This window comes from Rhinatrema bivittatum, chromosome 7, assembly GCF_901001135.1.
Source record: "Rhinatrema bivittatum chromosome 7, aRhiBiv1.1, whole genome shotgun sequence".
In the NCBI taxonomy this organism is placed as follows: Eukaryota; Metazoa; Chordata; class Amphibia; order Gymnophiona; family Rhinatrematidae; genus Rhinatrema; species Rhinatrema bivittatum.
In genome coordinates, this window is record NC_042621.1 from 296,939,952 (window position 1) to 296,960,479 (window position 20,528).

Consider the following 20,528-nt stretch of genomic DNA (forward strand, 5'->3'; position numbering starts at 1 on the left):
GGACGGGTACGGCTACGGGAGTTCTGCCTCTGCCCAGCGTGCAAGCTCCGGCAGGCCGGGTACGGTTACGGGAGTTCTGCCTCTGCCCAGCGTGCAAGCTCCGGCAGGCCGGGTACGGCTACGGGAATTCTGCCTCTGCCCAGCGTGCAAGCTCCGGCAGGACGGGTACGGGAGTTCTGCCTCCGCCCAGCGTGCAAGCTCCGGCAGGACGGGTACGGCTACGGGAGTTCTGCCTCTGCCCAGCGTGCAAGCTCCGGCAGGACGGGTACGGCTACGGGAGTTCTGCCTCTGCCCAGCGTGCAAGCTCCGGCAGAACGGGTACGGCTACGGGAGTTCTGCCTCTGCCCAGCGTGCAAGCTCCGGCAGGACGGGTACGGCTACGGGAATTCTGCCTCTGCCCAGCGTGCAAGCTCCGGCAGGACGGGTACGGCTACGGGAATTCTGCCTCTGCCCAGAGGGCAAGCTCCGGCAGGACGGGTACAGCTACGGGAATTCTGCCTCTGCCCAGCGTGCAAGCTCCGGCAGGACGGGTACGGGAGTTCTGCCTCTGCCCAGCGTGCAAGCTCCGGCAGGACGGGTACGGCTACGGGAATTCTGCCTCTGCCCAGAGGGCAAGCTCCGGCAGGACGGGTACAGCTACGGGAATTCTGCCTCTGCCCAGCGTGCAAGCTCCGGCAGGACGGGTACGGGAGTTCTGCCTCCGCCCAGCGTGCAAGCTCCGGCAGGACGGGTACGGCTACGGGAATTCTGCCTCTGCCCAGAGGGCAAGCTCCGGCAGGACGGGTACGGCTACGGGAATTCTGCCTCTGCCCAGCGTGCAAGCTCCGGCAGGACGGGTACGGCTACGGGAATTCTGCCTCTGCCCAGAGGGCAAGCTCCAGCAGGCCAGTTTGCCTCTCTCTCCCGGCAGGGTTGCAGCCCTGCTCTTTTATTTCTACAGCTGCTCGCTGCTGCCCTCTGCTGGCCCGACAGAGAGCTACGAGAAAAGCTCCAAGCGTTACACTTTTTTTGCTGGAGTGGCATCAGGCTTTACTTGCTGGTAGTGGCGACTCAGGGAACAGTACACAAAGACAGCACTAGAGACCGGATGGTGCCGGGGTGGGGAGGGACCAGCACAAGGTCTGCTGGGAACCTGAATGGCTGTTCGCAGCCTGAAAGAAAAAAAACAGCTGTTTGCGTTGGCTGTCAGTGCATAATGATCTTCTCCTCCTGTCCATCCACAGTGGGGGAAAAAAAAAATATGACTTTGGTGGATGAATACCAGAGAAAAAGAGCGCAGGCACCAACATCCATAACAAACAGCTTGCCACATGCACTGAGAATCATTAGAAACAGTTTGCCACGTGCGTTCAGAGACATAACACATAGCTTGCCACATGCACCGACAGCCGCACAGACACGTTTTGTTTTATTTCAGGCTGTCAACGACCATCCAGATTCCCAAAGCCAGGCTGAAATCTCCAGCACTTGTATATCATGCGTAAAGCTGGAGTCTGCAAGCATCTGAACAGCCATAATAACACATCGAAGAATCCAGCAAAACTAGCAGATCTTCAGCGAGTGTATCCGAAAAGGCTTCCTCGAAGCTCTGAAAGTTACTATTTCTGTTGGCATCAATGAACATTTCTACCCAGCGCCACTGGTCAAGCATCTCCACCCAGCGGCCACATTAAAAGACAGGCATTTTCAACGTTGCTCTAAGCCCCGGAACCCACTGCTGGCACCACGAAAAAGAACGGACCCAAAAAACAACAAGGGAGGCGATCCAGTAGAACCGAAGGAAAACAACAAGAAGGGATGCCACAAAAAAAGCCTTTTTTTGTGGCATCCCTTCTTGTTGTTTACCACGAAAAAGAAGGCAGAGTGAGCGTCTTAGTCGTCTGTTCTAAGGAATGCTTGGTTGGATGCAGGCCTAGCTAGTCCCTCCTGTGCATTTCGGCCTGGTCTAAGCATGAAAGCAAATTTCACCCAAGCGATGCACATGGCCTCAGTTCAACACACTTTCTGACGTCCCTCCGTCACCAGACAGGTCCCGCAGCCTTCCGAACAACTGCAAACTCACGCAGCCGGGGCAGACGTGACCTAGTTTCCTGCTGACTACCCTACAGTGCCTTCCGACCCCGCTCCACTTTGCTGGGGTCCTACGTGAGGCGCGAGCATTGCTGAGCACAGATCAAACAGGGTCTGAAAGAAATCTGTACATACAACACACACGCTGCAGCCTGTAAAAGGCATCCCGAGGTCGCCGTGCATGCATGGATTTCTATGGCAGATGATTCTGTCTGCAAAACTGGGGACTTTGCTTATCCCCTCAACCAGTGAGCTCCAGGGGTGCCGTAATTGTCTAAGCAGCTTATGGGCTCTTTAACCACTGGGTTTTTAAGGGACAAGAGCTGTTACCTCACGTTCAGCTTCGGTTTGTGGTCAATTAACCCCATGAGCTCAGTGTGACATCAATGCCCCTAGGGCACTCTGAGGAACAAAACGGATGCAACTCACCTCCAGAACTTTGCCGGTAATGAACTGGTGACAGGCCTCGCATTTTACACCAAACAGGACCTGGTAATCCTTTTCACAATACGGGGCTCCGTCCCTACAGAGAAACCAGAAGGATCATCACTGTAGCAATCCACCCCCTTCCACATTCATGACCTGGTAGGAAAGGTGCTAGAATGGCCTCTGTGCAAAACGTCATCACCCATCTGTGACTACTGGGGCTGGGATCTTGTTCACTTGGTACTGGTGGAACGATAAAGACATCACGCCTGATAACTCGCCCCCATGCCAGGTATCTGGGCACCTTTAATGGAGGAAGGCAGGGTTAGAAAACCTCCAGTCCGCTCGGGTGTTCAGGCTTCCCTCATGAAGGTTCACAAGCCAGTGCACATGCAAATCTAACTCATGCATATTCATGAGGGAGGGGCTAAAAACCAGAGCAGTCTGGTGTCCAGCAGGACTGGAGATTGTGTACCCCTGATCAGGGAGATAGAAGAGTGCACGAACACTTGAAAACTGAAATGTACGTTAGCTTTTTACTCACCTACCCTCCCCACCCCCAAAACATCTCTTTTGAACCTGCTTAAAAGCGCCTGCTGGAAGGACAAGTTTCACCCAGGGATGACGAGCTCCTCACCCGGGCCCCGGGGATGACGAGCTCCTCACCCGGGCCCCGGGGATGACGAGCTCCTCACCCGGGCCCCGGGGATGACGAGCTCCTCACCCGGGCCCCGGGGATGACGAGCTCCTCACCCGGGCCCTGGGGATGACGAGCTCCTCACCCGGGCCCCAGGGATGACGTGCATCGTTGTGCAGTGACGCTGGCCGTAACCTCCTTTCTCCTCACTCTCCTGGGGCTATGAGGAACACAACGGCAGACGCCTCCCTGCAAATCACACCATGCGTGTAGTGTATAAGCACCACGGAGTCCATTTTCAAAGGGTTTAGCTGCCTAACTTTAACAGTTGGGCACCTAAATCTGCTCTTTTGAGTTGAGCTCTTAAATTTAGCTGCCCAGATCTTCAGGCTCTTAGGAAAAATCTGTTAAGACTTAGCTCTGATTTTCAGCACTGGGCATCTAACTTAAGCCCCAAATCCACGCAAATGAACTGCAGAGCTAAAATTCGGACCCTAAGTTTTAGGTCTCTAAATGCAGGGAAATATCCAGTCGAAAACTTAGGAGGTCAATATTCAAAGGGTTCGTCCAAGTAACTTTTTTAAATTACCCGGACAAACCCTGAAATTTTAAATTTCCCATCCTGTCGAGCCGATACACTTCAGCCTGGTTTAGTCGTCATTACCTGGCTAAAACTCAACCGATAAAAAAAGAGACCGTGCGGGGGATGGGGGTGTCCCGAGGGCATGGCTCAAATAAATCTGGCTAGCACCAGTGTTCAGCGCTAACCAAGTAAATGTAGCATGATAAGTCTGATCAGAGGAAGCGCTGTCCTAAAGTCACCCAGGAATGTTCTGCTGCATATCCAGCCAAATGTACCCAGGAAACTTTCCCGCTTCCCCACAGTGCATTTGTGTGTTTATCATCTCGCAGCCACCCTGTCTTATCTTGTAATATTACTTAGCTTACATTTTCTGCAGGGTACAAGTCCTGCTTATTCTTAGCTGCTGTTTGAGGGTTTTGAACTTCCTAATTGGACCTGTTCCTGTTTTGATCTCTCTCTCTCTCTCTCTCTATGTTCTTTTCCCCTTCTATTGATCCCTTAATCCCAAAGCAGCCTGGGGCAATTTTGCCTGGAAGGATTTTCAGTTGGGGGGGGGGGGGTGTTCTTGGCAAGCTAGCAACTCATTTTGAATCCTTAGCCACAAGCTCCTGAGAAAGCATTGTTTTTTTACCCCACTCATTCATCCACAGGCTGAACTGTGGCTTCCAAAGCAAACTCATCAGCCGCAACAGTCTCAGGAGTCTGTGTAAGGTTAACTTTGATGACTTCTCATTCGCATTGAGCTTTGTATTGCTCTGTTCGTCATTTCAGTAAATGTTTTGGTTATCAAGAACTGAACTGATCTGATATCTGAAGCTGGGAAAAAGGTTAACTAGCTGTTGGTTTATCAACACAAGCAAAGGTAGAGCATGTTTAGGACACCTCCTCAACTCTAGGTTCCTAAATTCAGCTGAAAATCCTTCTAAATTTAGGGACTGAGTATTTTTGGAAAAGTGGCCCACATGTGATCATAGGGAGAAAGCACAAGATTATAAGCCTACTATGGGTCAGTTAGCCGACAGGAGATTTAGGGTGGAGCTGAAAATGCTAGAGGTCCATAACACAGGCCCTGTCATAAGATATTATTACTATTTTGTAAATAGTTTCCTTTTTTATTTTTATCAATTTATGTATCACTTTTGTATTATTTTGGCAACATATGTAAAACTGTCATGCCAATAAAGTAATCTGAATCTAAATCATAAGATGATGACAGCTCCTGAAGAACAGACCAGTCGTCTACTGGAAGTCCCTCTCTCTCTCTCTGCCAAAAAACAAAAACCTCTAAAGAGGTTCATAATTCAGTAAGCGGTCAACTAGGGAAAACTACCGCTGCATGTCAAAAAAACCAAAAACAAATCAAGAGTCGACCAGAACGGAGGCTGGACAACACAATCTTGTCCAAAAAGGTTTGCAGAAGGTTGAGGCATTGTGGAGGTGTCAGTTGGCACAATTTTAAGCATTAAGGTAGGACAAAGAACTCACTGGACATAAAATGGGATCAATATTCAAAATATTCAGAGGCACAGCTATGCATATAAGTGAGCACTTAGCTGTCCAAGTCTAACCGGCTAAGTTTAGACCTGCTCTATGGCACATCTAGCTTAGCCGTACAATTTATGGCTAACTCGCTCCACCCTGATCCGCCTGCTGCACGCCTACCATTATTCGGTTACCTTTTTAGACATAAGAACATAAGAACATAAGAAAATGCCATACTGGATCAGACCAAGAGTCCATCAAGCCCAGCATCCTGTTTCCAACAGTGGCCAATCCAGGTCATAAGAACCTGGCAAGTACCCAAAAACTAAGTCTATTCCATGTAACCATTGCTAATGGCAGTGGCTATTCTCTAAGTGAACTTAATAGCAGGTAATGGACTTCTCCTCCAAGAACTTATCCAATCCTTTTTTAAACACAGCTATACTAACTGCACTAACCACATCCTCTGGCAACAAATTCCAGAGTTTAATTGTGCGTTGAGTAAAAAAGAACTTTCTCCGATTAGTTTTAAATGTGCCCCATGCTAACTTCATGGACGTATAAGGAACTTACACAGCTAAGTGGTGACCACTGAACGTCAGCACAAGTTCAGTGGCCACTATTTAGCTAAGTCCCACTTATCTGGCTGAATAGCGCTGAACGTGCTTTGAATATTGACCTAAACACGTCCAGGAGGTACTCAACCATGCAGAATACGGCAACACTCACTGAAAGAGGCAAAGAGATAACAGGCTTACCAAATCACCTCTGTTGAATTTGTCAATGTATTTTGCAAAACGTGATCACTATCCCTTTCAGACTCTCAGCAGAAACTGAAGAGGAAGCAGGGAAATGAGGAGCAGAAACCAGGAAGCTCCTGGGTGGATGCAAGCATTGCAGGCTTTTGTCCTGTGTTCAAAGCTGAGTTCTGGCGGGAAGCTGGAATTTTAACAGAACTGACTGGACCTTGTCATCAGAACTAGAAAGCCATGAGTTTTCACAATCTCCAAGGAGGTAATCAAAGCTGGAAATAAACTCAAACGTGGCAAAGGCCCAGGCTCTGGTGAGACAGATGGTGAAATGGTAGACAATGGAGCCCAGGTCATGCTGCATTTCAGGTGACGTTGGGTGAAAACAATAAGCTTGAGAAGAGAGCAGCGCTACCCAGGGCTGGTCTTAGCTTTTTTGCTGCCCTGTGTGAACAATTACTGTGCTGTCCCCCCACCCCTCCCCCGGTTCATTCAGCCTCTGTCCCGGGCCCACAAAAAAGGCCCAGGTCCCTCCAGCGATATAAACTCTAAAAACTGAAACGTCCCTCAACGCCCTGGGTTTTCTCCGCTGCCCCGCAATCAATGGCCAGTGCAAGGCTAATAGGTGTCCTAGGCGAACCTTATAGCCTTATAACCCAACCACCCCTGGCCCACTCCACACATACAGTGCATTTATAACAACATTTTGCATGAAAGCTAACCAAGTACAGTATCCTGAGGTAAAACTATCCCTTACATTATATTTACATGCACTGCTGTGACCCAACCAGAAATCCCTGCAAAAAGGACACTTGGAACCCATAGGGTATTAGGCCTATTGTGATGGGTGTTGGGTTGACCTTTCAAAAGCCCTAAAACACTAATACACTTCCTATTAGGAAAAAGCCTCACCTCAGTCACACACGCAGAACATAAACAGACCCTCACCAAATACAGAACAGAGCAACCAGAAAGTAGAAATACAAACATAACAAAAACTGAACTGGAAACCGCAAGAAGCCAGACTTCCTATGCAGTGCAACAATGAAAAAACAGAATCATCACCATTCCTCAAACATCAATAAAATTAAGAAATAAAATAAATTGATGATAATAATACTAAAAACATACTAATAATATTTAAAAAACAGCTGACAAATAAAATATTGAATAATTAACAACTTGTATACTTTTTTTTTTTTTAAATGTCCCAAACACCAATAAAATATAACAGCAGACACATCAAATAACACCTAAAAAAAAAAGGATTTTAAAAAATTCACGCTCTCCATACCTGGGAAATTTTGATTTCTAGTCACCCTGACATTGTCATGGATTAGCGAGAAGAGGGGTACACAAACTTTCTCCTCTGTTGTGTATGTGTGTATATACATACATATACACATTTATATATACACACACACACCAAGCAAGCTCCCATTCACTCATCTTCACCCACCCAAATCCCAGGCAGACTCCCATTCACACACACATACCCCCCACCCACCTCTGGAAGGTTCCCATGCATTCATGTGTATACACATATATGTACACATACCTACATGGGAGCTGCATTGAGGGCCTCCTGCTTCTTCTGCCAACGGTGGGACTGGGTCCACCAGCGGCCACATTTGGCCTCTTTCTGCTCCTGACAGTGCCCCCCCTCCCCCGGAGTTTGCATGGCACCAGACCTGGCCCTACCGACTGGATGAGAGGCTCGGACCATCTATAAAATCACTATAGTGGAGGGTGGTGCTGGCCTGTTTACAAACATTGGAGCAGGCTGACAAGTCTGGCGCTCAGGACAGGGCCCGACAGATTGTGATAATGATAGACAGTTTACATCACATTTTCATCCTGGGAAAATGTATTACAAAAAATACTGTCAGCAGAAAATTATATTTATTTATAATTTGCAAAATTAAACATTAAGCAATATACTTGACAAGAAAGCAAACAGGCATGAGGCAAAATAAAACTGTATATATACACTGGACAAAACAGATGTAATAATTAATCACGGTTTCCTAATCCACAAACTGTCTGAGAGACCCTACACGATATCACATATATTTACATAATAAACAGCAAAAATGGGACAATGAATCTTCCTGCTAGGGTGCAAACCTAATTCGAACCTACAAAGTCTGTTCTAAGTCAGATGACTCACTTCATCTTTAGAGTTAAAAAATGCCATGAGTTGAGGTGGACAAAAAAAAAACCTCTCTTATTAGACTGAACATAAGAACATAAGAAATTGCCATGCTGGGTCAGACCAAGGGTCCATCAAGTCCAGCATCCTATTTCCAACAGAGGCCAAAACCAGGCCACAAGAACCTGGCAATTACCCAAACACTAAGAAGATCCCATGTTACTGATGCAATTAATAGCAGTGGCTATTCCCTAAGTAAAATTGATTAATAGCCATTAATGGACTTCTCCTCCAAGAACTTATCCAAACCTTTTTTGAACCCAGCTACACTAAATGCACTAACCACATCCTCTGGCAACAAATTCCAGAGCTTTATTGTGCACTGAGTGAAAAAGAATTTTCTCCGATTAGTCTTAAATGTGCTACTTGCTAACTTCATGGAATGCCCCCTAGTCCTTCTATTATTCGAAAGTGAAAATAACCGAGTCACATCTACTCGTTCAAGACCTCTCATGATCTTAAAGACCTCTATCATATCCCCCCTCAGCCGTCTCTTCTCCAAGCTGAACAGCCCTAACCTCTTCAGCCTTTCCTCATAGGGAAGCTGTTCCATCCCCTTTATCATTTTGGTTGCCCTTCTCTGTACCTTCTCCATCACAACTATATCTTTTTTGAGATGTAGTGACCAGAATTGTACACAGTATTCAAGGTGCGGTCTCACCATGGAGCCATATAGAGGCATTATGACATTTTCCGTTTTATTAACCATTCCCTTCCTAATAATTCCTAACATTCTGTTTGCTTTTTTGACTGCTGCAGCACACTGAGCTGACGATTTTAAAGTATTATCCACTATGATGCCTAGATCTTTTTCCTGGGTGGTAGCTCCTAATATGGAACCTAACATCGTGTAACTACAACAAGGGTTATTTTTCCCTATATGCAACACCTTGCACTTGTCCACATTAAATTTCATCTGCCATTTGGATGCCCAATCTTCAAGTCTTCCAAGTTCCTCCTGTAATGTATCACAATCCGCTTGTGATTTAACTACTCTGAATAATTTTGTATCATCCGCAAATTTGATAATCTCACTCATCGTATTCCTTTCGAGATCATTTATAAATATACTGAAAAGCACCGGTCCAAGTACAGCTCCCTGAGGCACTCCACTGTTTACCCTTTTCCACTGAGAAAATTGACCATTTAATCCTACTCTCTGTTTCCTGTCTTTTAACCAGTTTGTAATCCATGAAAAGACATCACCTCCTAACCCATGACTTTGTCAAACGCCTTCTGAAAATCCAAATACACTACATCTACCGGTTCACTTTTATCCACATGTTTATTAACCCCTTCAAAAAAATGAAGCAGATTTGTTAGGTAAGACTTCCCTTGGGTAAATCCATGTTGACTGTGTTCCATTAAATCATGTCTTTCTATATGCTCTACGATTTTGATCTTGAGAATAGTTTCCACTATTTTTCCCGGCACTGAAGTCAGGCTCACTGGTCTATAGTTACCCGGATCGCCCCTGGAGCCTTTTTTAAATATTGGGTTTACATTGGCCAGTCTTCAGATACAATGGATAATTTTAATGATAGGTTTCAAATTTTAACTAATAGATCAGAAATTTCATTTTTTAGTTCCTTCAGTACCCTAGGATGCATACCATCCAGTCCAGGTGATTTGCTACTCTTTAGTTTGTCAATCTGGCCTACTACATCTTCCAGGTTCACAGTGATTTCGTTCAGTTCGTCTGACTCATCACCATTGAAAACCATCTCTGGAACTGGTATCTCCCCAACATCCTCCTTAGTAAACACGGAAGCAAAGAATTAATCTAGTCTTTCTGCAATGGCCTTATCTTCCCTAAAAGCCCCTTTAACCCCCTCGGTCATCTAATGGTCCAACCGACTCCCTCACAGGTTTCTTGCTTTGGATATATTTTAAAAAGTTTTTATTATGAGTTTTTGCCTCTAAGGCCAACTTCATTTCAAATTCTCTCTTCGCCTGTCTTATCAATGTTTTACACTTAACTTGCAACGCTTATGTTTTATCTTATTTTCTACAGATGGATCCTTCTTCCAATTTTTGAAGGATTTTTTTTTGGCTAAAATAGCCTCTTTCACCTCTCCTTTTAACCATGACGGTAATCATTTTGCCTTCCTTCCACCTTTCTTAATGTGGGGAATACATATGGACTGCGCCTCTAGGATTGTATTTTTAAACAATGTCCATGCCTGTTGAACACTTTTAACCTTTGCAGCTGCACCTTTCAGTTTTTTTCTAACTATATTTTATTTATTTATTTATTTATTTTGTATACCGACATTCGATCGAGATATCACAAAATATTTCTCATTTTATCAAAGTTTCCCTTTTTAAAATTTAGTGTTAGAGCTGCAGATTTACTTATTGTCCCCCTTCCAGTTATTAGTTTAAATTTGATCATGTTATGATCACTGTTGCCAAGTGGCCCCACCACCGTTACTTCTTTCACCAAATCCTGCGTTCCACTAAGAATTAGATCTAAAATAGCTCCCTCGCTTGTTGGTTCCTGAACCAACTGCTCCATGAAGCAGTCATTTATTACATCCAGGAACTTTATGTCTCTAGCAAGTCCTGATGTTACATTTACCCAGTCAATATTGGGGTAATTGAAATCTCCCATTATTATTGCACTGCCAAATTGGTTAGCGTCCCTGATTTCTCTTAGTATTTCATCATCTGTCTGACCATTTTGTCCAGGTGGACGATAGTATACTCCTATCACTATACTCTTACCCAACACACATGGGATTTCTACCCATATAGATTCTACTGAGCATTTAGTCTCTTGTATGATCTTTATCCTGTTGGACTCTATACCCTCCCGGACATAAAGTGCCACACCCCCACCAAGTTGATCCTCCCTATCATTGCGATATAATTTGTACCCTGATATAGCGCTGTCCCATTGGTTATCCTCCTTCCACCAAGTCTCTGTGATGCCAATTATGTCAATCTCATCATTTACTCCTATACACTCTGACTCTCCCACCTCACTTCTTAGACTTCTGGCATTGGCTTACAGACATTTCAAAGTGTGTTTTTTGTTTGTATTAACAACCTGCTTTTCAGTTGTTAGGGATAATTCGGAAATCATTAGCTTCAGTGATTTTTTACATATAGGCACATGGACTATGTTTGCTTTTAATGGAACCTCTCTGTTGGGATGCCCAACTCTCCTGTTTCATTAGTATCCTTCAAGGATACATTTCTCCGAACCATGCACTGCTGAGTGACTGTCGGCTTTCCCCCTTGTTCTAGTTTAAAAGCTGCTCTATCTCCTTTTTGAAAGTTAGTACCAGCAGCTTGGTTCCACTCTGGTTAAGGTGGAGCCCATCCTTTCGGAAAAGTCTCCCCTTTCCCCAAAAGTTTCCCCAGTTCCTTACAAAACTGAATCCCTCTTCCCTGCACCATCGTCTCATCCACGCATTGAAACTCTGGAGCTCTGCCTGCCTCAGGGGATCTGCACGTGGAACAGGAAGCATTTCAGAGAATGCCACCCTGGAGGATCTGGATTTCAGCTTCCTACCTAAAATCCTGAATTTGGCTTCCAGAACCTCTCTCCCACATTTTCCTATGTCGTTGGTGCCCACATGTACCACGACAGCCGGCTCCTCCCCAGCACTGTCTATAATTCTATCTAGGTGACGCGTGAGGTCTGCCACCTTCACACCAGGCAGGCAAGTTACCAGGTGGTCCTCACATCCACCAGCCACCCTGCTATCTACATTCCTAATAATCGATTCACCAACTTTGATGGCCGGCCTAACTCTTACCTCCTGGGCAGTAGCCCTGGGAGACTTGTCCTCAGTGCAAGAGGACCACACATCACCTGGAGAGCAGGTCCTTGCTACAGGATCACTCCCTGCTACACCAGGGTGATGTTCTCCCACTGGGAGACCTTTCTGATCCAAGGCAGCACTGGGGCCAGACTGGATTTTGGACTTGGCTACTATGTCCCTGAAGGTCTCATCAATGTACCTCTCTGTCTGCCTCAGCTCCTCCAAGTCTGTTACTCTAGCCTCCAGAGATCGGACTCGTTCCCTGAGAGCCAGAAGCTCTTTGCACAGAGTGCACACATACAATCTCTCACCAGCGGGTAAAAAATCATACATGTGACACACAATGCAAAAGACTGGAAAGCCCCCCTCTTGCTGCTGGACTGCTGCCTTCATCTTAGTTTTATTGAGTTCCTAATTAAGTTTAGGATACTAAGGGAGTTGGAATGAGAGTACTTCAAATTTACAGGTGAATTTACTGTGTTTCCCCGAAAATAAGACATCCCCCAAAAATAAGACCTAGTAGAGATTTTGCCGAATTCTCAAATATAAGACCTCCCCCAAAAGTAAGCCATCCCTTGTAAACAGGAGCGGATTGACCTATCGGGGGATCGGGCTTCCCCCGGTGGGCCGATCAATCCTGTGACGTCATTTTTTTTTAAAAATAAAGTTTCCAAAGTATTAGGGGCAGACGCGAGCAGTGGTATCCCGAGGGGAGCCAATGCCCCCCGGGCGCAAGGAGGTTCATGCGGCCGCTGAGCCTCCTTGCCCGAAGAAAAAGATCGCGTTCAAACGCGCTGATGCTCTTCCTCCTTCCTGCCTGTGCGGCCCCGGAAGTAAACGTTGCCGGAGCCACGTGGGCAGGAAGGAGGAAGTGCATCAGCGCGTGCAGAAGAGGAGCCGCCGCGGGCTGCTGCGAATCCCAAGTCGCAGCGGCCCAAGAAGAGGAAGAGGCCCGGTAGCAGGGCCGAGGAAGAGGAAGAGGCCCGGTAGCAGGGCTGCCGTGGCCCGAGAAGTTCAGGGCTGCTGCAGAGCCCATCCTGCAGCGACCCGCGAAGAGGAGGCCCAGAGGTGAGAGAGAGGCTGAGGGTCTGTAGAGGGTGTGTGTGCGTGCGTGTATGAGATGAGCTGAGAGATTGTGTGTGGGAGTGAGGATCTGAATGTTTGCAGAGGCAGCAGGTGAGAGCCTCTGTGTGTGTGATAGAGACAGCGTGTGACGGTGAGAGCCTATGCTTGAGCAAGACAGCATGTGGGAGTGAGAGAGAGCCTGTGTGTGTGAGAGTCAGACAGCATGTGCCAGTGAGAGACTGTGTGTATGAATGATTGTATGAGAGACAGCATGTGACAGTGAGAGCCTGTGTGTATGAATGATTGTATGAGAGAGCATGTGACAGTGAGAGCCTGTGTGTGTGTGTGAGAGAGAGAAATGCATGTGAGAATGAGAACCTGACTGTGTGTTTGAGGGAAGAAGATGGAGAGAAAAGAAATACAGAAGAAAAAAGGACAATATAAAAGGAATTGGCAAAAAAATAAGAAAGGGAAGGTGGAAAAAAAAAAAGCCTGTGACCAACCGATTAGAAAACTAACATCAGCCAGCAAAGGTAAAAAAAAATAAAAATTACTTTTTAGTGATTGGCACAAGTAATCTTTGGGAATGTGGAAGAATAGCACTTTCTCTATGCGGATCTCACAATGTACGAGATCAGCATGGAGAAAGTGGAAGCCCACGGGGCCTGCACAGAGGAGGCAGCAGAATGGGCTTCAGTGTCAGTAGCAGCAATCGGCACCTCCCCAATAGCCACGCGGCAGCAGTGACAGTGGCAGCAAGATTACTGACTTCTGGGGATGGTGGCAGTACCAGTCGGGGGACCCCTTCCAAGCAGTGTGCAGAGGTTCAAAAGCAGCAGAGTCAGCCCAAGCTGACTACCACGAATGCTGCACACTCTTACCTCTCTCTGACAGCACACTGGTGGGACATGGCTGAGGCAGGGGCAGCCAGCAGCTCTATTAGACATCCCCTGAAAATAAGGCCTAGTCATCTTTGGTAGCAAAAATTAATATAAGACATTGTCTTATTTTCGGGGAAACAGGGTACTAATTAATCAGCTAGTGACCTACAAGGGGATGACTAAACTTTCTATAAGGGCTGGTACAATAGTATGATTTAGATAAGACTCTGATTGAGTTTTAATGAGAAAGTGTCTCGTGCCTAAAAATCAAGGGTTGAGTGGGTGGGAAAGACAGACACTAGAATTAACTATCTCTGGCTTGCTTATTACCTCAGACACACACAAACTCTAAAGAATATATCCCTTAATTTCACCTTTCACCAAACTTTTATAAGCCCAAAAATTTCTGAAAGCTATACTTACCAACCTCTTTAACAGTCTAAATACACGGATATTTAAGGAAAAAGAAAGCTCCCATCTGTATAACCATTGGCCTCATCAACAGAAACTACCTACGTCTTTTGCTATGTACTTCTAGAAACATCAGGAAACATTTTCACATCACAATTCAGAAAGGAAACATTCATTGTAAAAAAAATACACCTAGCAGCCTTTTCCTATCTGAATCCAAAGCTAAAGCAAGCAGCAGAGCAGCAGACAGCACAGAATCCTCGCCAGATTTCTCCAAAAAGTCAGTCAGATTTAGCAAATAACTTAGATTGTAAGCCCTCTGGGGACAGGGAAATACCTACAAGTCTAAGATCCCTTTACAGCCAGCATGGCCCCCCATGAGGGAGTCATGGACCCAAGTGAGAACTGCTCTCTGGGAGCGACGTGGAACGACGGTCTTCCTTTGGGAGGACACCAAGGTTGTTGCTAGACTGACTTTCACAGGATCCAAAATAAACTGAGGCGTGTCAGGGGTCTCTTCGAACTCAGAAGAGCTCGAGAGCGCATCGGCTCGAACATTCTTAGAGCTGGGTCGATAGCGTAAAGTAAAGTCGAACCGGTCAAAAAACAGCGACCACCGGGCTTGTCTTGGGTTCAGGCGTTGGGCTTGCTTCAAGAATGCTACGTTTTTGTGATCGGTGTTAATCGTAACCGGATGGTTGGCTCCTTCCAACCACTGTCTCCATTCCTCCAGGGCTAGTTTCACGGCTAGCAACTCTTTATCTCCGACACAGTAGTTGCTCTCTGCCGGAGAGAATTTCTTCGAGAAATATGAAAAGGGTAGCAATTGTCCAGAATTGGAGTACTGGCTCAGCACGGTCACATTGGAGGCATCCACATCCACCACAAAGGGCCGGCTGGGATCTGGATGAATAAGGCAGGTGTCTAACAAGAAGGCTTCCTTAAGGGCCGCGAAGGCTTGGCAGGTGGGAACAGGCCAATCCACCGCGTTGGCCCCCTTTCGGGCGAGGGCAGTCAACGGGGCCACAATACGAGAGTAGTTAGGAATAAAGTGACGGTAGAAATTGGAAAAACCGAGGAAGCGTTGCAACGCCTTAAGGCCCTTAGGCCGGGGCCAATTCTTAATTACCACCACTTTCTCAGGATCCATTTGAAAACCTGTTGCAGAGACTATGTAGCCCAGGAATGGCAGGGACGTCTTCTCAAAGCTGCATTTTTCCAGTTTCGCGTACAGACCATGCTCCCTAAGTATTTGGAGCATTTGGCGGACATGCTGACGATGTGAAGGCAGGTCCTGGGAGTAGATTAACACATCGTCGATGTAAATCAATAAGACTTGATACTTTTGATGCAACATTGCTCTCTGCTTCAATGGCAAGGTAAAAGTGGAATTGGATTTAGACAGCAACCAAAGAAGGCCCTGAATTTTACGGTCTGGGGAACTGACGATGCTTTTGATGCAACATCACTCAACTTCGAAGGAGGGGGTTGGGGGTGGAAGGAAAGAGGAATTTGGATACAGAGATAACCAACATGAGCCTTGACCTTTTTACAGTCTGGGGTACTGATGCTCAGACATTAAGGAAAAAACACAGGACCGCTTCTACGGCAAAGTCCATAAGCAAAGCACATCAAGCAGCACTGACTGATACATGGGGGTACCCTGCACGGCGCGGCAGATACTACCATGGGAAGCTTGCTGGGCAGACTGGATGGACCACTGGTCTTTTTCTGCCATCATGTCTATGTTTCTATATGTGCTGAATTTAAAAAAAAATCACAAAAAAGCCACTAAACTATTCTCATCATATTATCTAACCTCCCACTACTAGGAACAATAAAAAGCTTTTTTATTGTAATTATTCTTCTTCTATAGCATGTTCCATCGTTTGTAGCCTTAATAAAGGTTTTACTGTTCCTAGTACTGAAAATCTGACTGGCTGGTGGTTCTCCAGGACAGGGTTGGGAAGTCCTGGAGAAGACAAATGTACCACCTTTGCCACAGCTCCCCCACACTAGAGGCTGCTATACTGGTTTCTTCCTGCTTCATAAAAGAAAGTGTCTGTTAGCGTCTGTCTGGATTTTTAGTTTGGTTTTCGAGAAAGGAGGAGTGCTTCCTTTCAGTTCTCTTCCTTTTGGCAGAGTAAAGGCCCAGAGTCCTAGAGATTAATTTCCAACTCACATTCAGTGGTTGATAAATTAAGATTTATTTTTTTTTGAGTAGTTTCCTTCTCAAGTTAATTTTTTTGGGAGAAAGTTTCTATCCACCACTTCCTTCCTCTAATAGCAGAGAGAACACGGAAGACTTTTTTTCCTTTTTCAAGTCATCTTGGTGCCCCATCAGTGCAAGAGATGTCTTTGCCCAGCTGGAAAAATTGGAGGAGGAGTGGATACCTAAGCCGGTACCATTCACCAGGAGGAGAAAGAAGAATCTGAGTTATCATTCTGGATGCTCACCACCACCAGCTAGCTGAGGAGGTACGCTCAGGGTCTCTGGGAGACTGAGATAAGATCAAAATACAGGTATTTGGGCGGGGAACTAAATATGGACAGGTGGACCCCATGTTTCATACTTTATTCAGGGAGGTTTCACATTCTATCCAGAGACAAAGCAGGGATCTTGAAGAATAGATCAAGAGATCAACAATTCACAGATTTACTAATTTAAATTGCTTTATTGATATCATCATGGGATAGATTTGTACCAAGTGCCATATTTTCATGTTTGAATTACTGCATCAGTAAACGTCTATGTTGGAACATCCTCACAGTATCCAACTTCTTTACTGATATCTGAAGTAGACTATTATGGTTAATGTCCAGGAAATTTAATCCTTCCCCCTATGGAGAACCCTCTGAGGAAAAGAAGAGATAATAAGAAACACATAGTATTAGTAGAGACTTAGCCCCAGTTTTGTACCTTATTGACTCTCTGAAGATTATTCAAGTCAGGGGTTAAACATCCTTGTTAATATATACTTTTTAGTTCATTAGCTCTGCATTTGTGACTGGTCAATGACTCAGGTAAGATAAGTCATTATATGATCTTAGTATTTTTGGGTTTGTGGTGTGTGAATGCCATTTTTGGGAACAGTCCCAAGAAATCATTAGGGAATAGTTTGTGGGCAGGGTACTTATCCAAAGGCAAGCTGAAACCCAGTTGGCCAGTGGGAGGTTACCAGGACAGAAGTACATACACAGGTATAGGTGAGGCTGTACAATGCTTGTTGGGACCCTCAAGTGGCCAAGGGTTGACCTCTGATGGGTGTTAGGAGTAACACGGAGGCGTTATATGACAGATACAAAATCGAAAAGCACATAATATTTCAGTATTGACAGACAAACATTTTCTACTATGATGTTGGAGGGTCCAGACTCCTACAACAGAACTTCAGAGGTTGGAATCTAGCTGAATGAGGTCACATCCCAACAGGTTTGTACGGATGAAATCCTGCAGCAATCCTATGTCTGAATCTCTGGACTCCCCAGAATGCATTGCTGAAGCCTTGCAGCCAGGAGTTACACTAAAGCCGGGATAGACAACTCTGGTCCTGGAGTGCCACTAACAGGTCTGGGTTTCACGATATCCACATTATATGGAAATACCTAATGCATAATCATTGTGGATATTGTGAAAACCAGACTTTGTTTGCGGCACTCCAGGGCCAGAGTTGCCTACCCCTGTTCTAAAGCAAACTATGTCCTATAGAAAACTTGCCCACAGAAAACTGTCAGCTCAGAGATGGAAAAAGGAGAAGAAGAATAAAGCTCACACATCTATAGAACAGAAATATAGAATATGGTGACAGATAAAGACCGTGGGCTCCATATTCAGTCACTGTCCAGATAGTCGGATAAAACTTGCCTGGCTAACTCTGGAGGTATATTCAATAACACTGGGGAACAATTTTTAATATAATTCCTGTTGAGTTCGATTTTTCAGCTGATTTAGACTTAAATAGGCAGGCTGATTTCAAAACTGCAGTTAGTTTTCTTCTATCATGTCAGTTTTTTCTCTACAGCCTATCTTAGTCCTGGATTTATCAAAATGCGCTAAATATCGCATGCGATAGGAAAAGGGGAGTGTTTTATGGTGATAGATAAAGGCCGGTGTGTTTGACGGTCCACAGATTCGGCAGCTCATTAAAGATGAACATTTCATCGGGACAAGGTCAGAACTCCAAAAGAATGCTTGGTTGTCATTCAAAAACCTTGTCAAGGACTTTCTTGGAAATACACGAGCACAGAATTACACCAAAATTGTCCAGAAGCTCTTGGAGAGCTTCAAAATGCTTCGCTGCAACATGAGCATCAAGGTGCATTTTCTGCAAAGCCATCTTGCTGACTTCCTGAAAAACCTTGATGCACTCAGTGATGAGCAAGGTGAATGATTTCACCAAGATTTGAAGGTCATGGAGGCACGGTCTCAGGGTAGATGGGATGTGCATATGATGGCTGACTATTGTTGGAGCATCAGGCGAGACTGTTCACAGATTGAAAACTGCCAGAAAAGCTATAAGCGTAAATTTTTACCTTAATATGTATATTTGGTAGCAGAACTGTACTACTTGTACACAATTTGACTTACAGTAAACAATATATAGCCTTTGTATGAATAAAATAACTCTAAATAAACAGTATATTCAGATAATTATTTCTTTTATTTCCTTTGTATGTACATTTTGTATGATTTTAGGGACAAAGGGAGGGTATCCTGTACCTTAAAATGTTGTCGAGATAGAGAAAAACTGGGGTCATTTTTTGGATTCAGATGTCAAAAGTTAGTCGAAAACAAGTGTCAGATCTAACTCAACGAAAATTGGGTTCCCCAGTGTAATGCAGCCTCACTACTGTCACAGTTAGCAATTCACTTTATCTGGCCAACTTTAGAGCAGTCTTTGGCATGACCAGACTTTAACCAAACAAGGTATCCAGCTAACACAACTCCTCCCCAAAGTTATCCAGATAATAAGTCACCCGGCTAAAATTTAGCTGGATAAGTACCTAGGTATTTATTTAGCCAGCTAAATGCCTCTGAATATGGACTTCCAATAGACCCATCTAGTCTGCCCAAGTTCATTCCTGGTGCCAGTTGGTCTGTGGCCTTCCCTGTATTTTCTCGCACGTTGGGTTCCTCTGTGCCTATCCCAGGCTTTCTGGAATTCTGCTACTGTTTTTGACTTCATCACCATCCCTGGGAATCCATCACCCTTTCCGTGCAGAAATATTGCCCGATGTTGCTCCTGAATCTACCCTCCGGGGAGCCTCATACGGTGACCTCTTCTTCTACAGGGAGACAGATCACCAAGGAATGTTCTGTGTTATGAAAAGTGCACCTGAGGAGGTCACGTGGGGGGATGAGTTGAGGCAGACGTGTGTGGCTTCAGCTCCCGACCCCATAGCCAACAAATACCGGCGAAAACATACCCGAGATACTTTTGGGAGTGCTCGAGACTCAGGCTTCTTCTAGCACATGTCGATTGTTAATTTTATGAACCGCTCGCCGGGGATTATGGCCGCAAGAGGTACCCGTAAAGAAAAAGAAAAAGCTAAAACCGCGGCGGAAAAACAAAATGGCGCCGGCAGCGAGTGACGGAGATAATTCTTCTTTGGGATCCGTTTCGGCGGCGGCTTTTAAGGATATAATCACGGCAGCGCTCGACGAAAAATTAGCCGGCATTTCTGACAAGCTAAATGAGGTGAGAGAAGCGCTTACCGAATTGGGCCCCCGACTTGAGCATGCGGAGGGCCGCATTTCAGTCCTTGAGGATGACGTGACGGCCCAGGCAGGGAAGCTAGACACACAGGAAAAAGCTATGAGGGATGTTCAAAATAAGTTGGACGATTTAGAAAACAGAGCGCGGCGCTCAAATTTGCGCATTCTGGGGCTGCCCGAGGCTGTTGACCAATCCGGCCTGGAAGCGTTTTTAGAATCATGGCTGCCCGAAGCGGTGGGGATACCGGAGCTGAAAGACCAGCTTATCATCGAGAGAGCACACAGGGTGGGGGCCAGGAAAGAGACAGACCCGCGGCCTCGAATAGCCATAGCAAAAATTTTAAACTTTGCTCATCGTCAGAAGTTATGGATAGCATCTCGCAAGACCAAAGAAATCCTCTACCAGGGTTCCAAAGTCAGGATCACACAAGATTTTTCAGCTCGAGTTACACAAAAGCGGCGGGCCTTTTCTTCTGTTTGTGCAAAATTGGCGGAACATCAAATTAAATTCACCGTCTTATTC

At 45.6% G+C, this 20,528-nt stretch overlaps 1 protein-coding gene across 1 annotated transcript in view; it reads right to left on the bottom strand.

The window, feature by feature from the left end:
* ABLIM1 (actin binding LIM protein 1) overlaps positions 1-20,528 on the bottom strand; it is a 364,303-nt gene that overhangs the window by 141,430 nt on the left and 202,345 nt on the right. The window contains 1 exon segment of the mRNA XM_029610466.1: positions 2,500-2,593. Within this exon segment, the coding sequence (XP_029466326.1) occupies positions 2,500-2,593 (94 nt within the window).